Source organism: Mastigoproctus giganteus, chromosome 7 (genome assembly GCF_048544385.1).
Source record: "Mastigoproctus giganteus isolate SK-2022 chromosome 7, ASM4854438v1, whole genome shotgun sequence".
NCBI classification, from domain to species: domain Eukaryota; kingdom Metazoa; phylum Arthropoda; class Arachnida; order Uropygi; family Thelyphonidae; genus Mastigoproctus; species Mastigoproctus giganteus.
In genome coordinates this window covers 214,495,184-214,514,805 of record NC_143581.1, presented here as the reverse complement: position 1 = coordinate 214,514,805, position 19,622 = coordinate 214,495,184, and the positions used below count along the sequence as shown (strand labels likewise).

The 19,622-nt window shown below is 35.1% G+C and overlaps 1 protein-coding gene across 2 annotated transcripts in view; it reads left to right on the top strand.

Moving 5' to 3' along the window:
- CSN4 (COP9 signalosome subunit 4) overlaps positions 1 to 1,601 on the top strand; it is a 134,027-nt gene extending 132,426 nt beyond the window's left edge. For both annotated transcript variants that reach the window (XM_090378110.1, XM_090378109.1), the window contains one exon: positions 1,417 to 1,601. In XM_090378110.1, coding sequence (XP_090234236.1) covers positions 1,417 to 1,550 — 134 coding nt within the window. In that variant the 3' untranslated portion in view covers positions 1,551 to 1,601. The remainder of the gene's footprint in view (positions 1 to 1,416) is intronic.
- Positions 1,602 to 19,622: the final 18,021 nt, after the last annotated feature.

Below are 19,622 nucleotides of genomic sequence, written 5' to 3'. Positions count from 1 at the left end.
CCCAGAATGATGGTCACCAGCATTAAGTCAAAATTTTAATTAATACTACAGCCATATTGTTCTTGTGGGTAATGTACTTGCCTAAGAAATAAAGGTCATAAGTTTAAATGCTGCCTTCAGTATGACTGTTGCAATTGTCTTTTTTTCTTTTTTTTTTTATATATGAGGTATAAATAGTGTGATATTATTTCATCAAGTGAATTGCCTTAATCTTAAATTAAAAATAAATACATACTACTGTATTATTGAGTACAATACTGTGTTATTTTGTTCTCTGGTTTCTCTTCCATTCATCCTAGTGGCTGCTACACAGTAAATGGCTGTGAAGATGGTATCTAGTGTTACTTTGTTGTTGTTGAGATAATCTGGTATTATTTGCATACTGAGGTGGTCTGTGACTTGCCAAAGGATTCTGTTGGATCTTTGTAGGGTCCATTCCCTTGAATTCTGTTAGTGCTTTCTTCCAGTCTTCTTCTATTCTGGATATCGCAGTCTTGTCTGTTTGCACTTCAGCTGCTCTAGGTTGTAGTTCTTGTTCTTTCTCCAGTTCTAGTTCTGTTATGTCTGTATTCAATATTGTTTGTATTTGGTCACTCACATCCTGCTTAATTTTTTCCAAGATTGCAGGAGCTATCAAGTTCTTGACGATTATCCGTCTTTGGTCTGCTGTTTGCTGTTCAGTGACCCAAACAGTCAGGTCACCGAACAGCAAATGTAGTGTCTTGCACAGAATGTAGTTTTGTCCTGTACATTGTCATGTCTGTTTCTAGTTTCGTTACTTCATAGTATGCTTGCATGATGAATGTATTCATTTCAATGCTTCACTTCATGTGTTGTCTTCTTTCCTCCTGGGTAGTCACTAGCACATTTTTGCAGGAAGCACTTCCAGCAGGTTCAGCTTGTACTTCAGTTGTAGTTGTGGTCTCCACTGTCATCTGCAGAAGACTTTTCAAACTGATCTCTCTGCCTGAGGCCTAAATGCGAGTGACTTTATCCTGCACCACACTCAATGCAGTATGTTCAATATTTCTACTTCTCATCTTCATCGTATGGAGGTGAACGTGTTTTAGTTTGGCATCCATTGATGGGTGATAGTTATGGGAGTGACACCAGATGGTACCACTCTCTGCCTCAGCTGTCACTTTGACCTTGAGGGAGATAGGTCCAATAAAACAACCTTTGCAGTTTTTTTTTATTTTTATTGTTATTATTATTATAGCATTATTTAATTATGATATGAAATACTTTTTATAGATGGTATAGAAAAAATTTCTCTTTTCATTTATAATGTTAAATCCTTGCTTATTAAATTTGTCCTTCATAGCTACCAACTAAAATATAGCTAAATGAAAATGTTGGTTTCCTTACATGCTTAATTATTTGTTAAAATAATAGTTTACTATTTAATTTATGTAGCAAGAGAAGTTCTGCCATCATGGGATAAACAGATTCAGAGTCTCTGTTTTCAAGTGAACAATATTATTGAGAAAATTGCTCAGCATGCTCCTGACTGGATAGCCCAAGCTATGGAAGAGCAAATGATACAATAGAAATTACATAATTTGTGTATTTATAGCATATTTTTTTTTCAACTTGTCTTCTTGCACAGAATTCTAAAAGAATTACAAAATAAAAGAAACAAAACTTGACATGTAATGTGATATATATTTATTATGTTCAATATCAAAAGCTTCATAACCAAATTTGATATCAGAGAAAAATAACTATACATGCCTTATAAGTTTTTAATACTTTTGTTCTTTCTCCTTTCCACCCGTTTGAAAAACAGTATTGATAAAATGTACATTTTGAATGCCATCTCTTATATAAACATTGTATATAGAGGGAAAACTCCCCCCCCCACCATTCCGACTAAGCTTATAACAATACAGGCACTGCAAAACAGACAAAGCCTAACTGATTGAAATGAGGCAGATCACATCAGTTGGGTGTATGAAGTTTGGTGTAAAAGATAATTGATGGCTGTTAAAATTGGTGAGTACAATTATGTGATATACAATTCACTATATCACATACTTGCATACAGACCAGAAATTAAAAACATTGAAGTAACATATTTGGGAAACCATGAGAAATTATGGGCACTTAGACAGGAGGAATGCAGAAATTTAAAAATAGTAGATAAAAAAAAATTTTTTTTTTAATTATTTTTTTAATCAATTTATTTTAAGAAAGTATTTCAACCTGATCCTACATGTAAGCAGGTTAGAAAGTGGGTATGCATCTATTATCTTCAGCATGACTGTCCATCCTTATATGGATACAGTGTGGATGGACAGTGCTGAAGATAATAGGTTTGCATTCCAATTGATGCTGCTATTCCAGATGCATGGTTGCTTTTGGGCCTCCCTTTCTTTGAGGACCACAAGATTTCTGTTGCTCCAATTTTAATGAAATTTCCGAAGGTCAGAAAATCTTTCTTGTAAAACCAAATATGAAATTTTAAGAAAATCCATCAACCAGGAGTAGTTATTATATTCAAACTGATTGATAGACGGACAGATGTGAAGACAATAGTACACACTTCCTAAATTCTTTAGGTTTCTTATAAATGGTTTTAAGATTCAACTAAAAACACTAAAAATAATTTTGTAAATAATAAATAAATAAATAAATTTATTTATATTTGCTTTTTTTTTTTTTTTTTTTTGTTTAATTCTGAAAAATTTGTAAAAATCTTTGAGTCACAAGGGGCCTTGCATCAGGCCTAATAATATTCTTGGCCAGTTCTGCTCACTATAATGCTCTTCATGAATGTGCAAGCAGTAGTATAATGTAGAATATTCTTAATGATTCTTAAATGAGTATATATTATTTATTCACAACTTAAACACATCTAATCTTCTCCTTGTAAGTAATAGTAATAGAATTAATTTCATTGGACAAGATCACTGTATACAGTGCCCAAGATCATGGCAGCATGGATCTCTGAATGTCTTTCAGGCAGCATATATCTCACATCGTACAGAAAAGTGAAACAACTCAAAAATTGTCGAATTCCAGTTAATAGAAGGATGCACAAGCTTGAACTCTACATCCTGGAAAAAAACTATATATTTATAACTCCAGTTCTGAGACAGTAGAGTGCAGTTGTGTCGCTCTTCCACTAAGTAGGTATCGCCACTGGTCACAGTAGAAAAGTAACACATCAGAGGTGTAACAGACAAGATTATCTTTGTTGTGCTGGTAAAATGACACTTTTTTTTTTTTTTTTTCTTTAATTGTGACTGGGTGGTGGGGTGATATTTTCTTATGCTATTACAAATCTAAATTAAACTTCTATAACTTTACAATTTCAGAACTTAAAAGTGATAAAGTACAGTATTTCTTCTGGCACGTGGGTGAAGGTAACTGGGGGACCATAGAAATACACTTGCATTTACAAATATTTAGAGGCTGCCAGATCTGTGAACAGTATTGATCTTGAGATTACCTTCTACTCAGACAACAGCAGTGGTCAACAGAAGAATAAATTCACTGTTGCAATGTGCATGCATGCATGCTGTATCTACACTGAGTATTCAAACTCAGTCCATCATTCAAAAGTTCCTAATTACAGAACATATGCAATATGAAAGGGACAATGTGCATTCTATGATAGAAAAATCCGTAAAATAAGCATTGAAATCGGGACCAATATATGTTCCTTGGAGTATGTTACATTAACACATTAAGAAACGAGGAATTCATATAGAGTAACTGAAATGCCCATAACAATTTCATCGATTTTAATTAAAAAACATTTGTCAGCATTATGGAACAACTCAAAGACAGAAGATAGTGAAAATGTAAAGTGAAATCAAGATACTGAAGGTTGAAAAATATAGTCCCAGCACATTCTTCATAAAAATGTTGTATGAGAAAGAGGACTATAAAATAAAATTAAATTGTAACTAACAAGAGACTTCAGTCATGGTAGCATAAAAGTATCAAAATGAAATCAGCATATACCAAGAAGATACAAGTTTCAGATAAAAAAAAAAAAAAAAAAAAAAAAATCGTGTATCCTGGACCTGATTAAAACTCATATCCCTAAAAGCTACAAAGCATTTTATTTTTTGGCATTCAAACCTTAAACCTTATTTTGATTAATAAGAGAATTATTGTATTTTTTTAAATTAAAATTACATTTTTTGTTTGTTTTTGTTACGTTGTTCATTTCAAAATATATTTTCATTAATTAACAAAATACGCTATTTTCCTCTAAACTATTTCAAAATGTTCATTTTTCTGTACCTTTCTATATTAAAAGTGTCACAACTGAAAAAAGACATAAACAACAAATAAGAAAAGTGACTGGTAATGGTAACACAAATCTGTTAGAAAGGTTTATTGCACTTTATCAAGCTGGTCATTTTTTTTTCAAATCTATTAACACCCACAATTGAGATGAAACATTCTGATTTGTTTCTTTTCACTTTTCTGAAAAATTTAATTTTTTGAGGTGCGTCACTTTTCCATACAATGTGCGATATGTCCATAGTCAACTAAAATGTTCTCAAAGTTCCCAAACATATTTGCTTACATTTTGTTGGGTGGCATGGCTCTATACAATATTGTTGTTTGCACTATGAGTAAAAATAAATTTTTTTATTCAATAAAAAATAAATCTGACATATGGCATGTAAATATGCATCAACATTTATTACTGCTTAAAAAAAAAAAAATGTGCTATATCACATTATTTCTGGCTGGTGGAACATTTGACCCCCCTTTCCACCCTCTTGATGTTGCAGGTTGGGAGATTCTGATGATTCCTGTGGAAAAGGTATTAAAATCTCAGCAGTGTTTATATAAGAGGTAAATAAAAAAAAAAAAAAGAAGATTAATATTAATTATATGTAACATATCAACTTGAAATTCTGTTTACCTCTGATATAATCCTTTATGTAATATTTATTTGATAATTGAGAGCTATTAAATGCTCAATAATTCCTATATTATATTATAAATCAACAGGGATTACCTTTATTTTAGATATAGGAAGCTTCTTTTCCAACTCTCCTAGTCCAACTCACTAATAATTCTTGAGGATGGCGATATCTATTTTGTAAAGCAGGTGGGACATCTTCCCTACTGTCAGAACCGTAGTGTTCAGACCGTGCGGTCTCAACAATGAGTGCTCATGACTGCTGTCTACAAACACCATACTTCTGGCAGCATGGAAACCATTACTTGGATTGGCATAAAATTAGATTTTGAGGTCTAAACTGTTTAATAAATATGGACCGATTATTTCTTTCGGTCCTATAGCTGGACTTGAGTTTAATTTAGGGGTCTAATAAAATTGGATATTGGGGGGGGGGGGTTATTCTCTACATTCCAAGTAATGGTTTCCATGCTGCCAGAAGTATGGTGTTTGTAGACAGCAGTCATAAGCGCTCATTGTTGAGACTGCACGGTCTGAACACTACGGTTCTGACAGTGGAGAAGATGTCCCACCTGCTTTACAAAATAGATATCGCCATCCTCAAGGATTATTAGTGAGTTGGACTAGGAGAGTTGGAAAAGAAGCTTCCTATATCTAAAATAAAGGTAATCCCTGTTGATTTGTAATATTTATTATATAATATTTTACACTAACATCAGACCAGGTTTGTCTTCCTTGTCTTCAATATAATAAAAGTCGACTGAAAAAAAAAATTAAGAAATTTGAAGTGCGAGCATCATAAAATACCTGTTTTCAAATGGAACAGTTCTACACAGGAAGTACATTCCAGCACAAAACAGACATTACAGAATCTGCTTCATCATAGCTCAAAGACCAGTGTCATTAGTTGTGTGCTAATCAAAATTTTTCAATAAATGTGACTAGCAATATTTCAACGCTGCTTTGGCCAAACTAAATATCTGCATACTGTTTTTCAAAAAAGAGCAACCTTCTGAACGCTACTCGGACTGCAACAGGCCCATGACAGGTCTAAAATTGTCATAATCTTTATGGAAGGCTCCATACGGCAGCATACAACTGCCAGCTCGTTTTTGACCATCCTAAAATCCTACTTCAGTTTTCTCTGATCACTGCAAATATTTGTATCAATCTTACTACCAAGGCTACTTTTGTTTCCTTTAACACCTTCCAGAAAACCCTCAAAGTCAGGGGGAGGGAGAGAGCTTTTTGCAGCTGTGTTAATTTTTTTTTTTTTTTTTTTTATGAAAACCCCAAACACGAAAGGTATCAAAACCTATAGTACTTAGTACCGTGCATGGGTTGAAGGAGAAGTAGGGGGGGGGGGCGGAATTGTTCTTATTCCATCTTGGAGTCATTGATACAAATTTTCTTTCCTGTGCTGATGACTTAATCCAGAAATTGGAATATTTCCTTGAAGAAATTTGCCTGCAGTTTGATTCTTCTGCATTGGCTCAGATTTTTGTCACCATAACAAAAAAAAAATCAAAACTGGAATCCAAATCTTTGTTACGGACAAAAAAGTTGTACATAGATGGATTCATTTTCCAACTTTGCTTCACCAGAATAAGATGGAATGTGTTTGCAGAAGCATGGGCAATACAATGGGAAGTAGTTAGCATGCACATTCTCCACTGATTTGCCTAAATTCTGATACCACTCTATATGTCCTGAAACTTGGTCCACTACTCCTGCCTCCTACCAAAAGCATTTTTTCAGATTAGAAATTTAGAAATATTAGATTCTAAAATGGATGAACAGGGTTGTAGGAAACCCTGTGAGTGTTTTCAAATCTATCCAAGTTAATTAGCATGTCTGTTCAGAAACATTGGGCATTCACAGGAAATCTTTTCATCCTAAAAGGCTCATAATGAATCAGATAGACAGTCTGTCTGTAATATCTTTATCATTTCAGGAGTGAATTTATAAGCAATTTGTTGGCTCTGAGAAATAAGTTATTCATGAACTTTAGAAAAATTTGTATATTAGTATTAGCAATAAAGTCCAAGAAAGCCACAGGCTTTTGCTGCACAGGCCAAAAAAAAAATATATATATAAAAGTAGATATGAAAATACAAATTATTCCCTTCTCTCCTCACATAGGTAACTATTCAGCTAACCTTTGAATTTCTTCAGACTGTCAGCCTCAACTACCTGCAGGTGTAACTTGTTCCAGTAATCAACTCACTAGCTAAAAGAAAACTTGCCACAATGTAGTCCAAACCTCTTCCCCTTGCAATTCTAGAATACTTTATAAGTGAAAATTTCTGCCTTCTCAGAGCCTTATTCCAAATGTACTCTTACAATTGCCTTACAGAGTGAGATTATGAGCTCTCTGGGTCTACAGGGAAATCCTAATTCCACTCTATATTGTTAAACAAATCATTGATGGGACACCATGGGCTTTCCTGGCTACCTTCTTGCACTTTCAAAGAATTTCATATCTGTCCATGTCATAGCTCCCAATACCTTTCTTCCTGTACTGTTTTTATGCACCCACACCAAGTGTATAAGTTATTTTGGAGATGCTATTCTTCAAATGTAGGATCTCTCATTTTGTTGCATTAAAACATAGCTGCCACTTCTCTGACCATTTCTGAAGTCTGTTCAAGTCATCCCAAAGGAGCACTGCTTGGCACTGATCATTAACAACTCTTCCAATCTTTGCATCATCTGCAAATTTTGACATCACTCCCCTATCCCTTCATCAGTGTAGTTTATTAAAATCAGAAACAATGGTCCAAGAACCAAAAAATGTACTCTTACAATTGCCTTACAGAGTGAGATTATGAGCTCCCTGAGTCTACAGGGAAATCCTAATTCCACTCTATATTGTTAGACAAATCATTGATGGGACACCAGTCCTTGAGGGACCACACTTCTTACATTACAACAATCTGAATCATTAATCACAGCCACCCTGTGATCCACCTTAGAATCTTGCCCATGATTCCGTGTTCCAGCTTATTCAGCAACCTCTTGTAAGTCAAACTATGTTGAAATTGTTCCCTACGTCGCTCATAAGTAATTGTTTCAAAATAGCTTACCAGGTTAGTTCAAAATGATTTCCCTTATTAAACCACGCACGTTGTGTGTGTGTCTTTCAGAATGCCATTTCTCTCTAAATGTCCCTAGATTGCACTCTTAATCATCAGCTCCAAGATTTTCCCCTTCCACTGAAGTCATTCTAACCGGTCTGTAGTTACTGACTTCACTCTTTGATTACAGTTTCAGGACATACTGTATATATCCTGAAACTCTAATACATTGGTACTTCTATCCAAAGGAATCTCTCCCGAGTTCAATGATACCCTCAATAGTTCAATACACTCTGTGGCCACCTCCCTCAAAATTACTCTATATATGCCATCAACTCAAGGAGAATTACTTTTCATGTGTGTCAGCTGCATTCACAGTACTGATGTGATGTGAAGTACCTATTGAAATCATCAGCTGGGTTATCTTAAGACCCAGTACACAAGGGTTTGAATCTGAATTGATTTTCTTTTTTGTATTCACATACGTGAAAAATGCCTTGCCCACTCTTTGCTCTATTAGCCAGTGCTTTCTCCTATTTAGCCTTGTCCTCCCTAATCTGTGGTACTATTACAGATCAGTTTGTAGGCTTTAGTACTTTTCGTCACTCTAACTCTTTCCTGTACTGTCGTTTTCTGCTCTGTTAGACTGGCCAGATCTGTATTCATCCATCTCCGTATCCTCGTGCTATTTATTCCATAATTCTAATGTATTTGCCCTCCCTCTGCAATCCATCCAATTAACAGATGCCATATAGCACTTTAAACTGTCATAGATCCTTTTCTGAAATTAAAACCCGTATCTTTAACTAATGCAACATCGTTCTTCATCTTCCAACGAACAACTGCATGATCAATACTTGTCAATGGTTCCTGTACTGTGAGCCCTATGATGTCATCTGATTCATGAATAATGATGAGGTCAAGAATATTCGTATCCCTAGTATTTTCTTTAACATGCTGGTACAAATAATAACTAATGTATTTAAAAATTTGGATCCAATGATGAGTTTCCCTTCCACTTATTCCAATTGAATAGGGGCAAATTGAAGTCACCCATAATAAGACAATCACACTTGCTTGCCCATAATAAATACATAAATGCTTCTAAATATTAATGTTTTTATTTGACTTGGTCACCCAATATTAGTAAAATTATTTCAAAAACCAAATCATAATTCAAGAAATCATAAAAAACCATACATTAAAAAAAAAATTCATGAGAAACTACTTTTTTGATGTAATACTATCCTTCAGATCTATTTATGATGTATCACTTTATTGAGTTTCATCAATTTCTAAGACTGAATTTCATCAGTTCTCTGAAATTCAGAGAATTGATGAAATTGAATCCCAACAATATGTGGAGAGGGAGGGGACTATGCATCAGACACTAGTATGGTTGGGCTATTGCAGGCAATGGTCCACCTGAGCCCCTGCTGATAGCTCATCCCAAGCAAATGCATCTACAGCAGGCATGGCAACAGCCATTGGACTACGGATGACTGGAAATGAGTTGTCTGGGCCAAAGGATCATGTTTCCAACTGCACCATGTGAATTTATGATTGCTGGTGTAATAGCAATAGCCATATAGTGCAAAGAAGCCATAGGCTTTTTCTGTGCTGAAGGTATATGCTATTCACCTAAAAAAAAAACCAGAAGGTATATGCTATTCACCTAAAAAAACCAGAGGGTATACAGTATATACCCTCCGCTACAGTTGTTGTTAACCATCCAGCTGACCCTTGAATTTATTTGAACTGTCAGCCTCAGCTACCTGCAAAAGCAAGCTGTTCCAGCAATAAATGACTTACTGACTAAAAGAAAACTTCCTACAATCTAGTCTAAACCTCTTCCCTTGTAATTTGAATTTATGTCCCCTAGTTCTGGATGTGTGGCATACTCAACATAAGATTCTTAAATCGCATTGCACAAGGGGGGAGGGTTGTATAAGACCATCAGGGCAACCTAGTAGCCTAAAGAATTTTGATGGGAGACCTGAACATCCCTTCCCCCTGGAACATTTAACATTTATATAGCATAAAAATGATGAGGTTAACAATACAGTAAAAAAAATGACTTAAGACAATGATATGGAACCAAATACCCACACATGCATTAGTACTTTCAGCATTTATTGAATGCATAGAGGACATAATACAGGATAAAATAAATGCTGATTTATGTATCAAACAAAAATCTACAAGTAGAGCAGTAAAATGTCCACTTGCAACACTGGATCACCAATTGGGAGATTGCAGCTCACATCCAGAACTACCATTGATTTTTCTTGCCCCACAAGTGATGTAACCAAAAGTGAATAATTTGTGAAGTAATTATTTTAGTTTTGCATTTTTGTAAGTTCCCTTAATTACATTTAAAAAATCAATCATATATGTGATTGATTTTTTATTAATCTGTCAAACATCCAGTTTTACTGAATGTTTTATTAATAGAGACATTTTCTAATAAGCACAACAAAGAAAATTAATTGTTGATCTCTGGTACATATGTTACTGATATGTTATATCACTCAGAGAGTAGAACATTAACAAATCTGCTCCCTCTGCACCACACATTAGCAGGACAGATATACTGAGAGTACTATGGTGCAATTTCTCCAGGACTCTCCTAGACCTTATGTTTAGGGCTTCTAAAAATATGTATACTGGGTTCCCAGATGACCTAAATCTGGCATTGTTCTGCCTATATCTGCCCATACGATGGACGCAAGGCAGGAACAATATTTGTTGGGCTGTTTTGTTTAAGGAGATTGGATTGGATTGCATATATATACGAGGGTTCTTCAATAAAGAATAATAATTTTTCATGAATAACCATACTACTTGTTATTTCTAGCTGAGCTGTGAAATTTAAGACCAAAACAAGCTGCATCACTTAGCAACTATGCAGTTTACTCATGCATGCAGTGCAACCTTAAACTTGATTGAATCGCAGTGCAGTTCAGTCAAGTTTATGCCTGTTCGGGTTCACCTATGTAACAGTGGACATGAATGACAAATGAGGAACAGTATACTTCTCTCAAATTTGTTTCCATCTCAAGAAAACATCAGCTGAAGCACATGAAATGTTAAAAGTGGTTTGTGATGAATCTACACTTCTATATACACTCACAGGTGGTTTAGAATGTTTAAAGATGGTGATTCAATCACAAAAATCTGGAGCTCCAACCACTTCTGTCACCACAGAAACCATAAACACTGCTTCTGTAATCATGAAAGAAGATTGTCATATAAAAGTAAGGCAACTGGCGGAGATGTGGAGAATATCAGAAGCATGCATGGTATTCTCCATGACCATTTTCATATGACATGTTTGTGCATACTGGGTTCTAAGGCTACTCACACATGAGCAACAGCAAGACCAAATATGGAGGATGCGGAAAGGTCAGGGAATGACCACCGCATATCCCCAGAGCAATATGGCTTTAGTTCTAATGCTCCTAAAAACCAAATAACAGCAATAGCAAGCTCGCATGGAGGTTTGTCAGCAACAGCAAGCTCACATGGAAGTTTGTCAGAAGCTGCAACGGATGGTTACTGAAGATGGGGAAGTTCCGCACAAGATGATAATTTTTTTTTTTTTTTTGGCTGGTGAATCATAAGCCTTAGGCTTCCTTGCACTGTGTGGCCATTATTAATACTAAAACTTAGCCGGTATTCATGTCAAACGTGTTCTTCATCTGACCTTACAGTCTGATTTTTTTTTTTTTTTTTCCAAAGTTAAAGAAGGAGCTGTGAGGAAAACATTTCCAGTCATCAGAAGAAGTTTTAATGACATCAGAGGCAATTCTCAAATGCATGTCAAAAAATGGTTTTCACCATGTTTTTGAAGGCAGAAATATTGGAGTAAGTTCATTTCATCAAATGGGGACTACTATGAAAAGGACCATCGAATATGGATAATTAATAAAGGTATGCTGTGAAAAAAAAAATAATCATTCTTTATTGAACTGCCCTCGTGAAAAAAAAGTGTGCAGATTGAAAATTTTTGGTATATAAGTATAAAATCACATTATCTCAAATTCACAGTTGAGGAGAGATTCCCGTACTTTCTATATGCTTTGTCCCCTGATAATTTGTAATCATTCCATACATTTTCTTCTCTGTCACTATTCTCATTAGCTCATCTGACATCCATTTAGGTTTAAACCTTGAACAGTATCTCTTGGTATGAAAAGCTTAGTAGCTTTTGCAGTTACTTCCCATTTACATCTGTTAACATCAATTGGTTCTGCTAAAAAAAAAGAACTTAAAACTAGTTATAAGACCATTATAATCACCTTTGCAAAAGCAAAATCCCTTGACATAGTTATATCTTTAAATAAATCCCACTTCAATACACTGAGCACTGCCACCTAGTGACTGCTTTACCTGAAGATTCTTAATGCACAAAGAGTCACTGCTGATAATCAGATCAAGGGTATAGCTTGCTTATGTTGTTTCTATACTAATTACACTAACATGCTAGTATAGAGAATATTGATCTAGAAATGTTCTGTTACTGATTGAATGACCAGCTCAAGTTCCAGTCAATATCTGGAGAGTTAAAATACCCCATGATAAGATGTTTGATTTACTGGTCCCCTCTATTTTTGTTTATTTCACATCAGACTAATTCAACAGTACAGTGGCAAACCCATATTGATTGGGTGTACTGCCTTAGAATGTCCTCCTCTCCTGTCAACCCTTTCTGTACTCATTGTACTCCCCACATCATCAAATTCTGCATCCCCTATGTAAGAGTGTCACTGTGTCACTAATATTTGTATAATGTTTGAATTTGATGACTTGACAAATATTTCAAATTCATCAGATTTATTTACATGCTCCTAGTATTGGTTTATAAGCAAGTAAATATGTGCTTGTTTGTCCTCTTGGTCACCTTAACATTCACATATTTTCCTGTCCCATGCAGATCCCTAGGCCTTGAATCCCTCACACCATGCTTTCCAGGCTGTTGCATGTCTAAACAGAAGTATTGTAAGAATTAATTTTGCATCTGCTTATGGCTGTCCTTAATCTATTAGTCTGTGTATCCCCCAAAATTAGTAGTTTTCTGGTCCACCTAAACTGCCTCTATAGCATCAGCAAAAATTTTTGTACCTCTTCTAAGTGTATTCATCCTTGTAAATTATAACACTGTTATTGATTTCTGTATTTGAATGGAAATAACCCATGAAAATGACTCCTTGAAAGAAATCATCATTAAGGAAAAGTACTTTTCTTTGTCAGTATGTGCTACCTTCCAAAAAAAGTATCCAGATACCTATTAGACCTTCCAGATAAATAAATTCCTGTTGTGGCACATAGAGCCAAGCTGACTGATTTTGAGAGGATTGTTATTGTCAGATGTCATATTGCTGGCTTGTTGATTCATGCAATTGCTGACAGCCTACACTAGTGGTTCCCAATGGTGTGCTGTGACCCTTTTTCAAGTATGCTGCGAGATTAGAAAAAATTCCATTGAGTTCAATGGCAATTACTATTTTGATGTACTGTTAATATTTGTCTTTTAACTTAAAGTGTGACTTGAGTGACAAAAGATTGGGAACCACTAGCCTGCTACATCTCCAAAGTCAATGAACAGTGATGTTGTGAAATGAAAGTGTTGTGATACCACTACCATTGTGCAATGCACAGACGTTCACTCCATGGGAACAGAAGATACTTGGAGGGATATTACAGCAATCTCATCAAAACATCCCTGCAGAACATCAACCAGGAGTTTAAGGCATAAAAAGAGGTATGAGTTTGTATGAACACACCAAATACAAAGCTGCACAGCATATATTTTTGTGGGAGAGTGGCAGTGCATAAGGCAAGCATCATCAATCACAATCAGTTGTCTTTGTTTTGCACAGCAAAACAAAGCTATAAATAGGCCATAGAACAGGGGAAGTCAGCTCTATGAGGATTGACAAATCTCGGTACACCTGTTCTAGTCAAATGGGAGAATGATGATACCTGGAGAATATCTGCTGTATTGCATTGTGCCAACAACAAAGTTCATCGCTGCTGGGGTTATGGTGTGGCCTAAGACCTTTGGCAGTTGTGTGAGGAATCATGAACACTGATGCCTGCCTACCTTAACATTTTGGGAAATTCCATGCTCCCTATGATGTAGTAGTTGTTTGGTGCAGATCCATGTTTCTTTCAACAAGGATAATGCCAAATATTGCCAGTGCTGTTGGAAGATGATTTACTTCTTTTTTTGAAACTTCTGTATGTGAATGTACAAAAGTTTGAATGGCCAATGCAGAAATCTGATATGAACTCTACAGAACACCTATGGGATGAATTGGAATGCTGAATTAGGGCTAGACAGACATATCCCATATCAGTAGTTAACCTGTCTACTGTTCATTATGAGAAACAGGATTATACCTAGTGCAGTTTCTCATTCATTGGTGGACATTAAGGCTTGCAAACTGGTTTTATAAAATCGGTTTTCATATTGTGTTGTTAAAACCGAAACCGAGCTTCTAAAACCGGATTCGAATATTTTCTTAGTTAGCCCTCGAATATAGTTTTTTGTTACGCACATTTTCTTTTGTTTGTTCATTTGTCTGGATCGTTCAACTGCTTTATGTTTTAAACATGTTTTTTATTTTATTTTATGTTTAGGTATAAATCTCACGGGCAAGTGGCCCAAATCTAGGAGGGGTACCTTTTATCTTCTCACCTGTATCATGGCACGATGCAGGTGTACTCATTTACGACTGAGTGAGTCAGAGCGATAGCGTAAAAGAAAATGCTCAACATTTCTCCGTTCCATCTATCTTGTTCGCCAGGAAAGTTATGGAACGTGCCTTATTGATGGTTACCCACTAGAAACAGATTCGCTGAATATTGCATCAAATTTCAATTGTAGAAAGTTTTTTGGTTCTTTATTCCTATTAAATTTGCGATCAAATGTTCTCCAAAAAGCAGCTTCACCAAATTTAGCTTTTATGTAATTTTGAAAATACCATAGATTTAATTGAGGGGGAAAAAAATCGCAAGTAAATAAATAAAAAATTTCTTTCGTGAAAATTTTGAAACTTGCTTTGTTTAGACTCTTCATTTAGTGCTTGCGGGAGTGACGCATAGTATTGTGCCTTTGTTATCTTCAATATTTTTATTTAAAATTGTCAGTGATATAAATTCCTACTAATTAATATTTATTGCTCTTAATATGTCTAAGATGAAATCAAATATATGGAATTATTTTGCTCGAAAAAGCAAAGATGAAGCACAATGTTCGAAATGTCAGAAGATAATGAAGTTGTCTGGAGGATCTACATCATCTTTGATGTTGCATTTAAAGAAAATGCATCAGATTGACATTAAACAAGGTAACAGTGAACCTCCCATAAAAATAGTAGGAACATTAGAAAACTTTATCGTTAAAAAATCTATGGAAGAAGAGATTTCAAAATTAGCTGCTTTAGATGGATTTTCTTTTAATTCAATTGCCAAGAGTGAGTTTATACAATCAAGCCTTCACCTTCAGAGAAATAAATACGATAAATTACCACCAGCCTCAGTGAATGGAATTAAAAATATGGTTCTGAATTATTATAAAACTAAGAAAGAAAAACTCATTCAACATTTCAAAAATTCATTGGTTTTGGGTGCACGATATTCACTGACTCTAGACGAATATACGTCTATACAAAATAAAAGGTATATGAATATAAATGTGCATTTAAAAGACAATCATTGGTCGTTAGGTCTTATTGAAATTAATGGTTCACTTGATAGCAGAAGAACTGAGCAAATTGTGAATGGACACTTGAAGGAATTTGGTTTGAACTTGGATGAGGATATTGTTGCCTGCACCACCGATGGAGCAGCAATGATGATTAAGTTTGACAAGCAAATTACGCCTAATCATCAACAATGTATAGCCCATTGTATACATCTGTCAGTTATAGATGTACTTTATGAAAAAGCAATCAATTATGGTGCCACAGTCTCTCCCAAAGACAATGAAGAAAATGAAAATAATGAAGAAAGTAGTGATGAGGAAGAAGTTGAAGAAAGACAGCAAGGCATGCTTTATCAAACCAACTTTACCGATGAGCTCATTTATTTCTTCAATCCAATGGCCAATATTGCACAAACTATTAACAAAGTCAAAAAAATTTGTGAGCTTTTTCGAAAATCGCCTACCAAAAATGACATATTACAAAATTTTGTTAAAGCAAAATTTAATGGGAAAGAATATAAACTTATATTAGATTGCAAGACTAGATGGGATAGCACATTCTATATGATTGAGAGATTTTTGAAATTGAAAAATTGCATTCCAAATGCTCCATGTGCAGTACTGTCAACTGAAGCTGTGTCTGACGATGACTAGAAAACACTTGAATTGCTATGTGAAACTTTGCGACCAGTTGAATTGATTCTAAAGGCTATAACCTCAGAAGATACAGATTTACTTAAAGCAGAGTCTTCAATAGAATTTCTAAGCTTGATACAGCAGAAAACCCATTTGCTTTAAAGTTTCACCAAAGCCTTTTGCAGCATTACAATGCAAGACGAAATTGCCAAACTGTGGCTTTGCTGAGCTATCTACACAACCCCAAAAAGTTTAGGAAAGAAGATTCAGGTTCAAGAACTTTTGATTTTCCAAGTAAGCAAGTTTTGAAAAAGCATGCTGAAGAGATTTATCAGAGATTATTTGCAAAACATTCCGAAGGAGTCTTAGTGTTGAATCTTTTAGAAGAAAACAAAGACTCGTCTAGTTCCGATGTTGGAGATACACTCATGCAAGAGTATGATAGTGTAATAAAGAGATTAACTGAAGAGCCTTCAAAATATCCGAGTGAATTGGAAATCAGCAAAGAATTTAAAATTTTGGAGGCAACTAGCAGTAGAAATGAAAAGTGGGAGAAAGTTTATAGAGCACTGCTGATCATTAAACCAAGTGTCCAATCTGAGAGAGTGTTTTCGATCACTGGTCTCTTTAACACAAAAATAAGGTCAAGTCTATCAGGAAAAATGCTTAATATACTGTGTTTTTTAAAGGATCATTTTCAGAAAAAAGCTGAGCAATAAATAGTAAAGTAATTTCCCCAAGCTGTGTTTTTCACATTATTTTAATTTATTATTATTATTATTATAGGGCTTATTATTTTTTTGTTTACTATACGAGAAGATAGTTTTTATTCAAAGGATTTGAATACAGTTTGTAATTTTGTATAATCTCAAGCTGGTTACTTTTTTGGAGCATTTTAATTGTTTTATTTTTTTTACTATTAAGAGGTGATAGATTTTGTTTAAAAGATTTGATTACGATTTGTACAATCTACCCAAGATAAAATAAATACCTGTGTTATAAGCTTTTAATTATTTTCCCTAAGTCTGAGAAAATCGGTTTTAAGAGTAAACTTCGGTTAAACTCGGTTTGGAAATTTCTCGGTTTTATGCAAACCCTAGTGGACATCTTGCACAGAAAGGTAGAGTATAGCGTAGTGGCTGTGGGAAGGTGGGGGGCGTACTACTGAAGTGAGTGGCAGTGATGTCAATATGAAGCAAATGTGTACTGATATTTTTTGGAGGTTAGTGTATTATTTTTCCCCTTTTAATATGGCAAGTATGAATACAATAATCTGCGTATATACAATTTGAACTGATTTAAAAATTTTTTTCAACTGACATTTAAACAATTTTAATGAAAAAAGAAATAGTACTATAACAACAGAATACAGTATATTCAATTGTTCTGTATGCAGAGAAGTGGCTATTATCTCAACTATATATTATCCTGTGTGTATTAATAGGTCATGAGCATTCAAGTTAATGGAACAGACTTATTTTCAGAAAGAACTAAAACTTTCTAATTCATTTCACAAATGTACATTATTTCAATTCTGATATTACTACTGACATCTGTTCCCATCTATTATCTGCTAAGCCCCACTTTTTTGGCCAAATCCCAACTACCAATTATTTGATTTTTGTGATTATTTTCTCAATGATTCAGTGGTAAGCTGCTATATTTTGATCAGTGGGTTCACTAATTTTTCAGAAAAAAAAAAAAAAGGGCAGTAATTGTGAATGAGTCTGCTCTGATATTTCTTGCCGAAAGCTTATAATCCTGAATCTCCTCATTTTGATCTACTTTATACCAGAATCTCATTACTTCATTCTGTGAAATTGATTTGATGACTCTTGCTCTCCAGAATTGAATCACTGTAGACATTTTGATTTCCTTTTCCTCGATGATTTTAATATTCAAAACCCAGTTGGCTTCAATTTTCTAGTTCTACAGACCCAATTAGTAGGAATGCTGAGGATTTTGTTATTATTAATGACCTTACTCAGAAGCTAACTTGGTCAAAAATTCTTACCGAGAAAAACTTGTAGCAGCCTCATACTAGTGTTTGTGGCCAAGATCACACGGCCTCGGGCCCACCAGGGTTTCCCTTAGTAAGTCTTATGGCCAGTCCACCCTTGACCTTACTAGAATACCCAGACAGTCCTAACCACATACTAACACTTATTTTTTCATCACCAACAACTCATCAAAGTACACATTAATGTTAATTAACCAATAAGTACTTCAGACAACACCTTGATAGTCTCCTATCCTGTGGTGCCTCTGCCCAATGACCATATCAGCCTCATGTTATTTGGCATTACAAGAATGCAAAATGAGATGAACTGTATGATTTCTAGTCCTGTTTTTTTTTTCCTTAGTTGGGCTACAGTTTTTAATTTCAAGTTCCTAATATTTGCTCAGATCATTTCACCGAAAATTATTTTCGTTCAGATGAATTCCTTTATTCCTCATTCTACCCTAAATTACACTGCTTGACAAAATTAGCGGAAAATGTTTTTCACAAATATTTTATTGTGAACAGTGTTGCTGAAGGTGAATATTTGATATAAGAGGCATCCTGGCATGCAAATTCTGAGTATCCAATAGCCAGGGGCTCACGCCTGGTGCGTATGAGCTTGGCACACCCAGGGTCTTGAGCTGGATATCATCATTCTTCTCTTTCTTGGTGATTCCCTTCTACTTTTGACACTCTCTCTCTCTCTCTCTCTCTCTCTCTCTCTCTCTCTCTCTCTCTCTCCCTCCCCCCCCCCCTCTCTCTCTTAGGGTAACTCAGAAATTTTTTTGGCTGGTGCAGCATAAGCCTCAGGCTTTCTTGCACCATATGGCCAGTAATAGTATAAATCGATCTACCACCCACACATTATGCAAATTATTCATGCCTATAAAAAAAAAGTTGTTGTTGATATGGAGGTTTGATGGCGCATAAGCTTCTTTGGCTATAATGTGCCTAAAAAAAGTTGTGACCACATCACTTCATTCCCATTTTTTGTCTTTCTCAGTGGGATAGCCACATCTCCAATGCTTGGGATAGCAAGTCATCATTATTTAAATAATTCTTTGACATGGCTGGCCATTGGACAACCTGAAGCTGGGTAGTCACAGGTGGAGGTGGCATGTGGCTTAATGTGTCAAGCAATATCATCTCCAAACTATGGAAGCAATTTCAGGAGACAGAAACCTTTACAAGAAGAGCTGGCCAGAGTTGCCTGAGGGCTACATCAACCAGAACAGACCACTATCTGGCTGTAACAGTAAGACAGAATATTACAATGTCCTGTCATCAACTGTCTCTTGAGGTTGT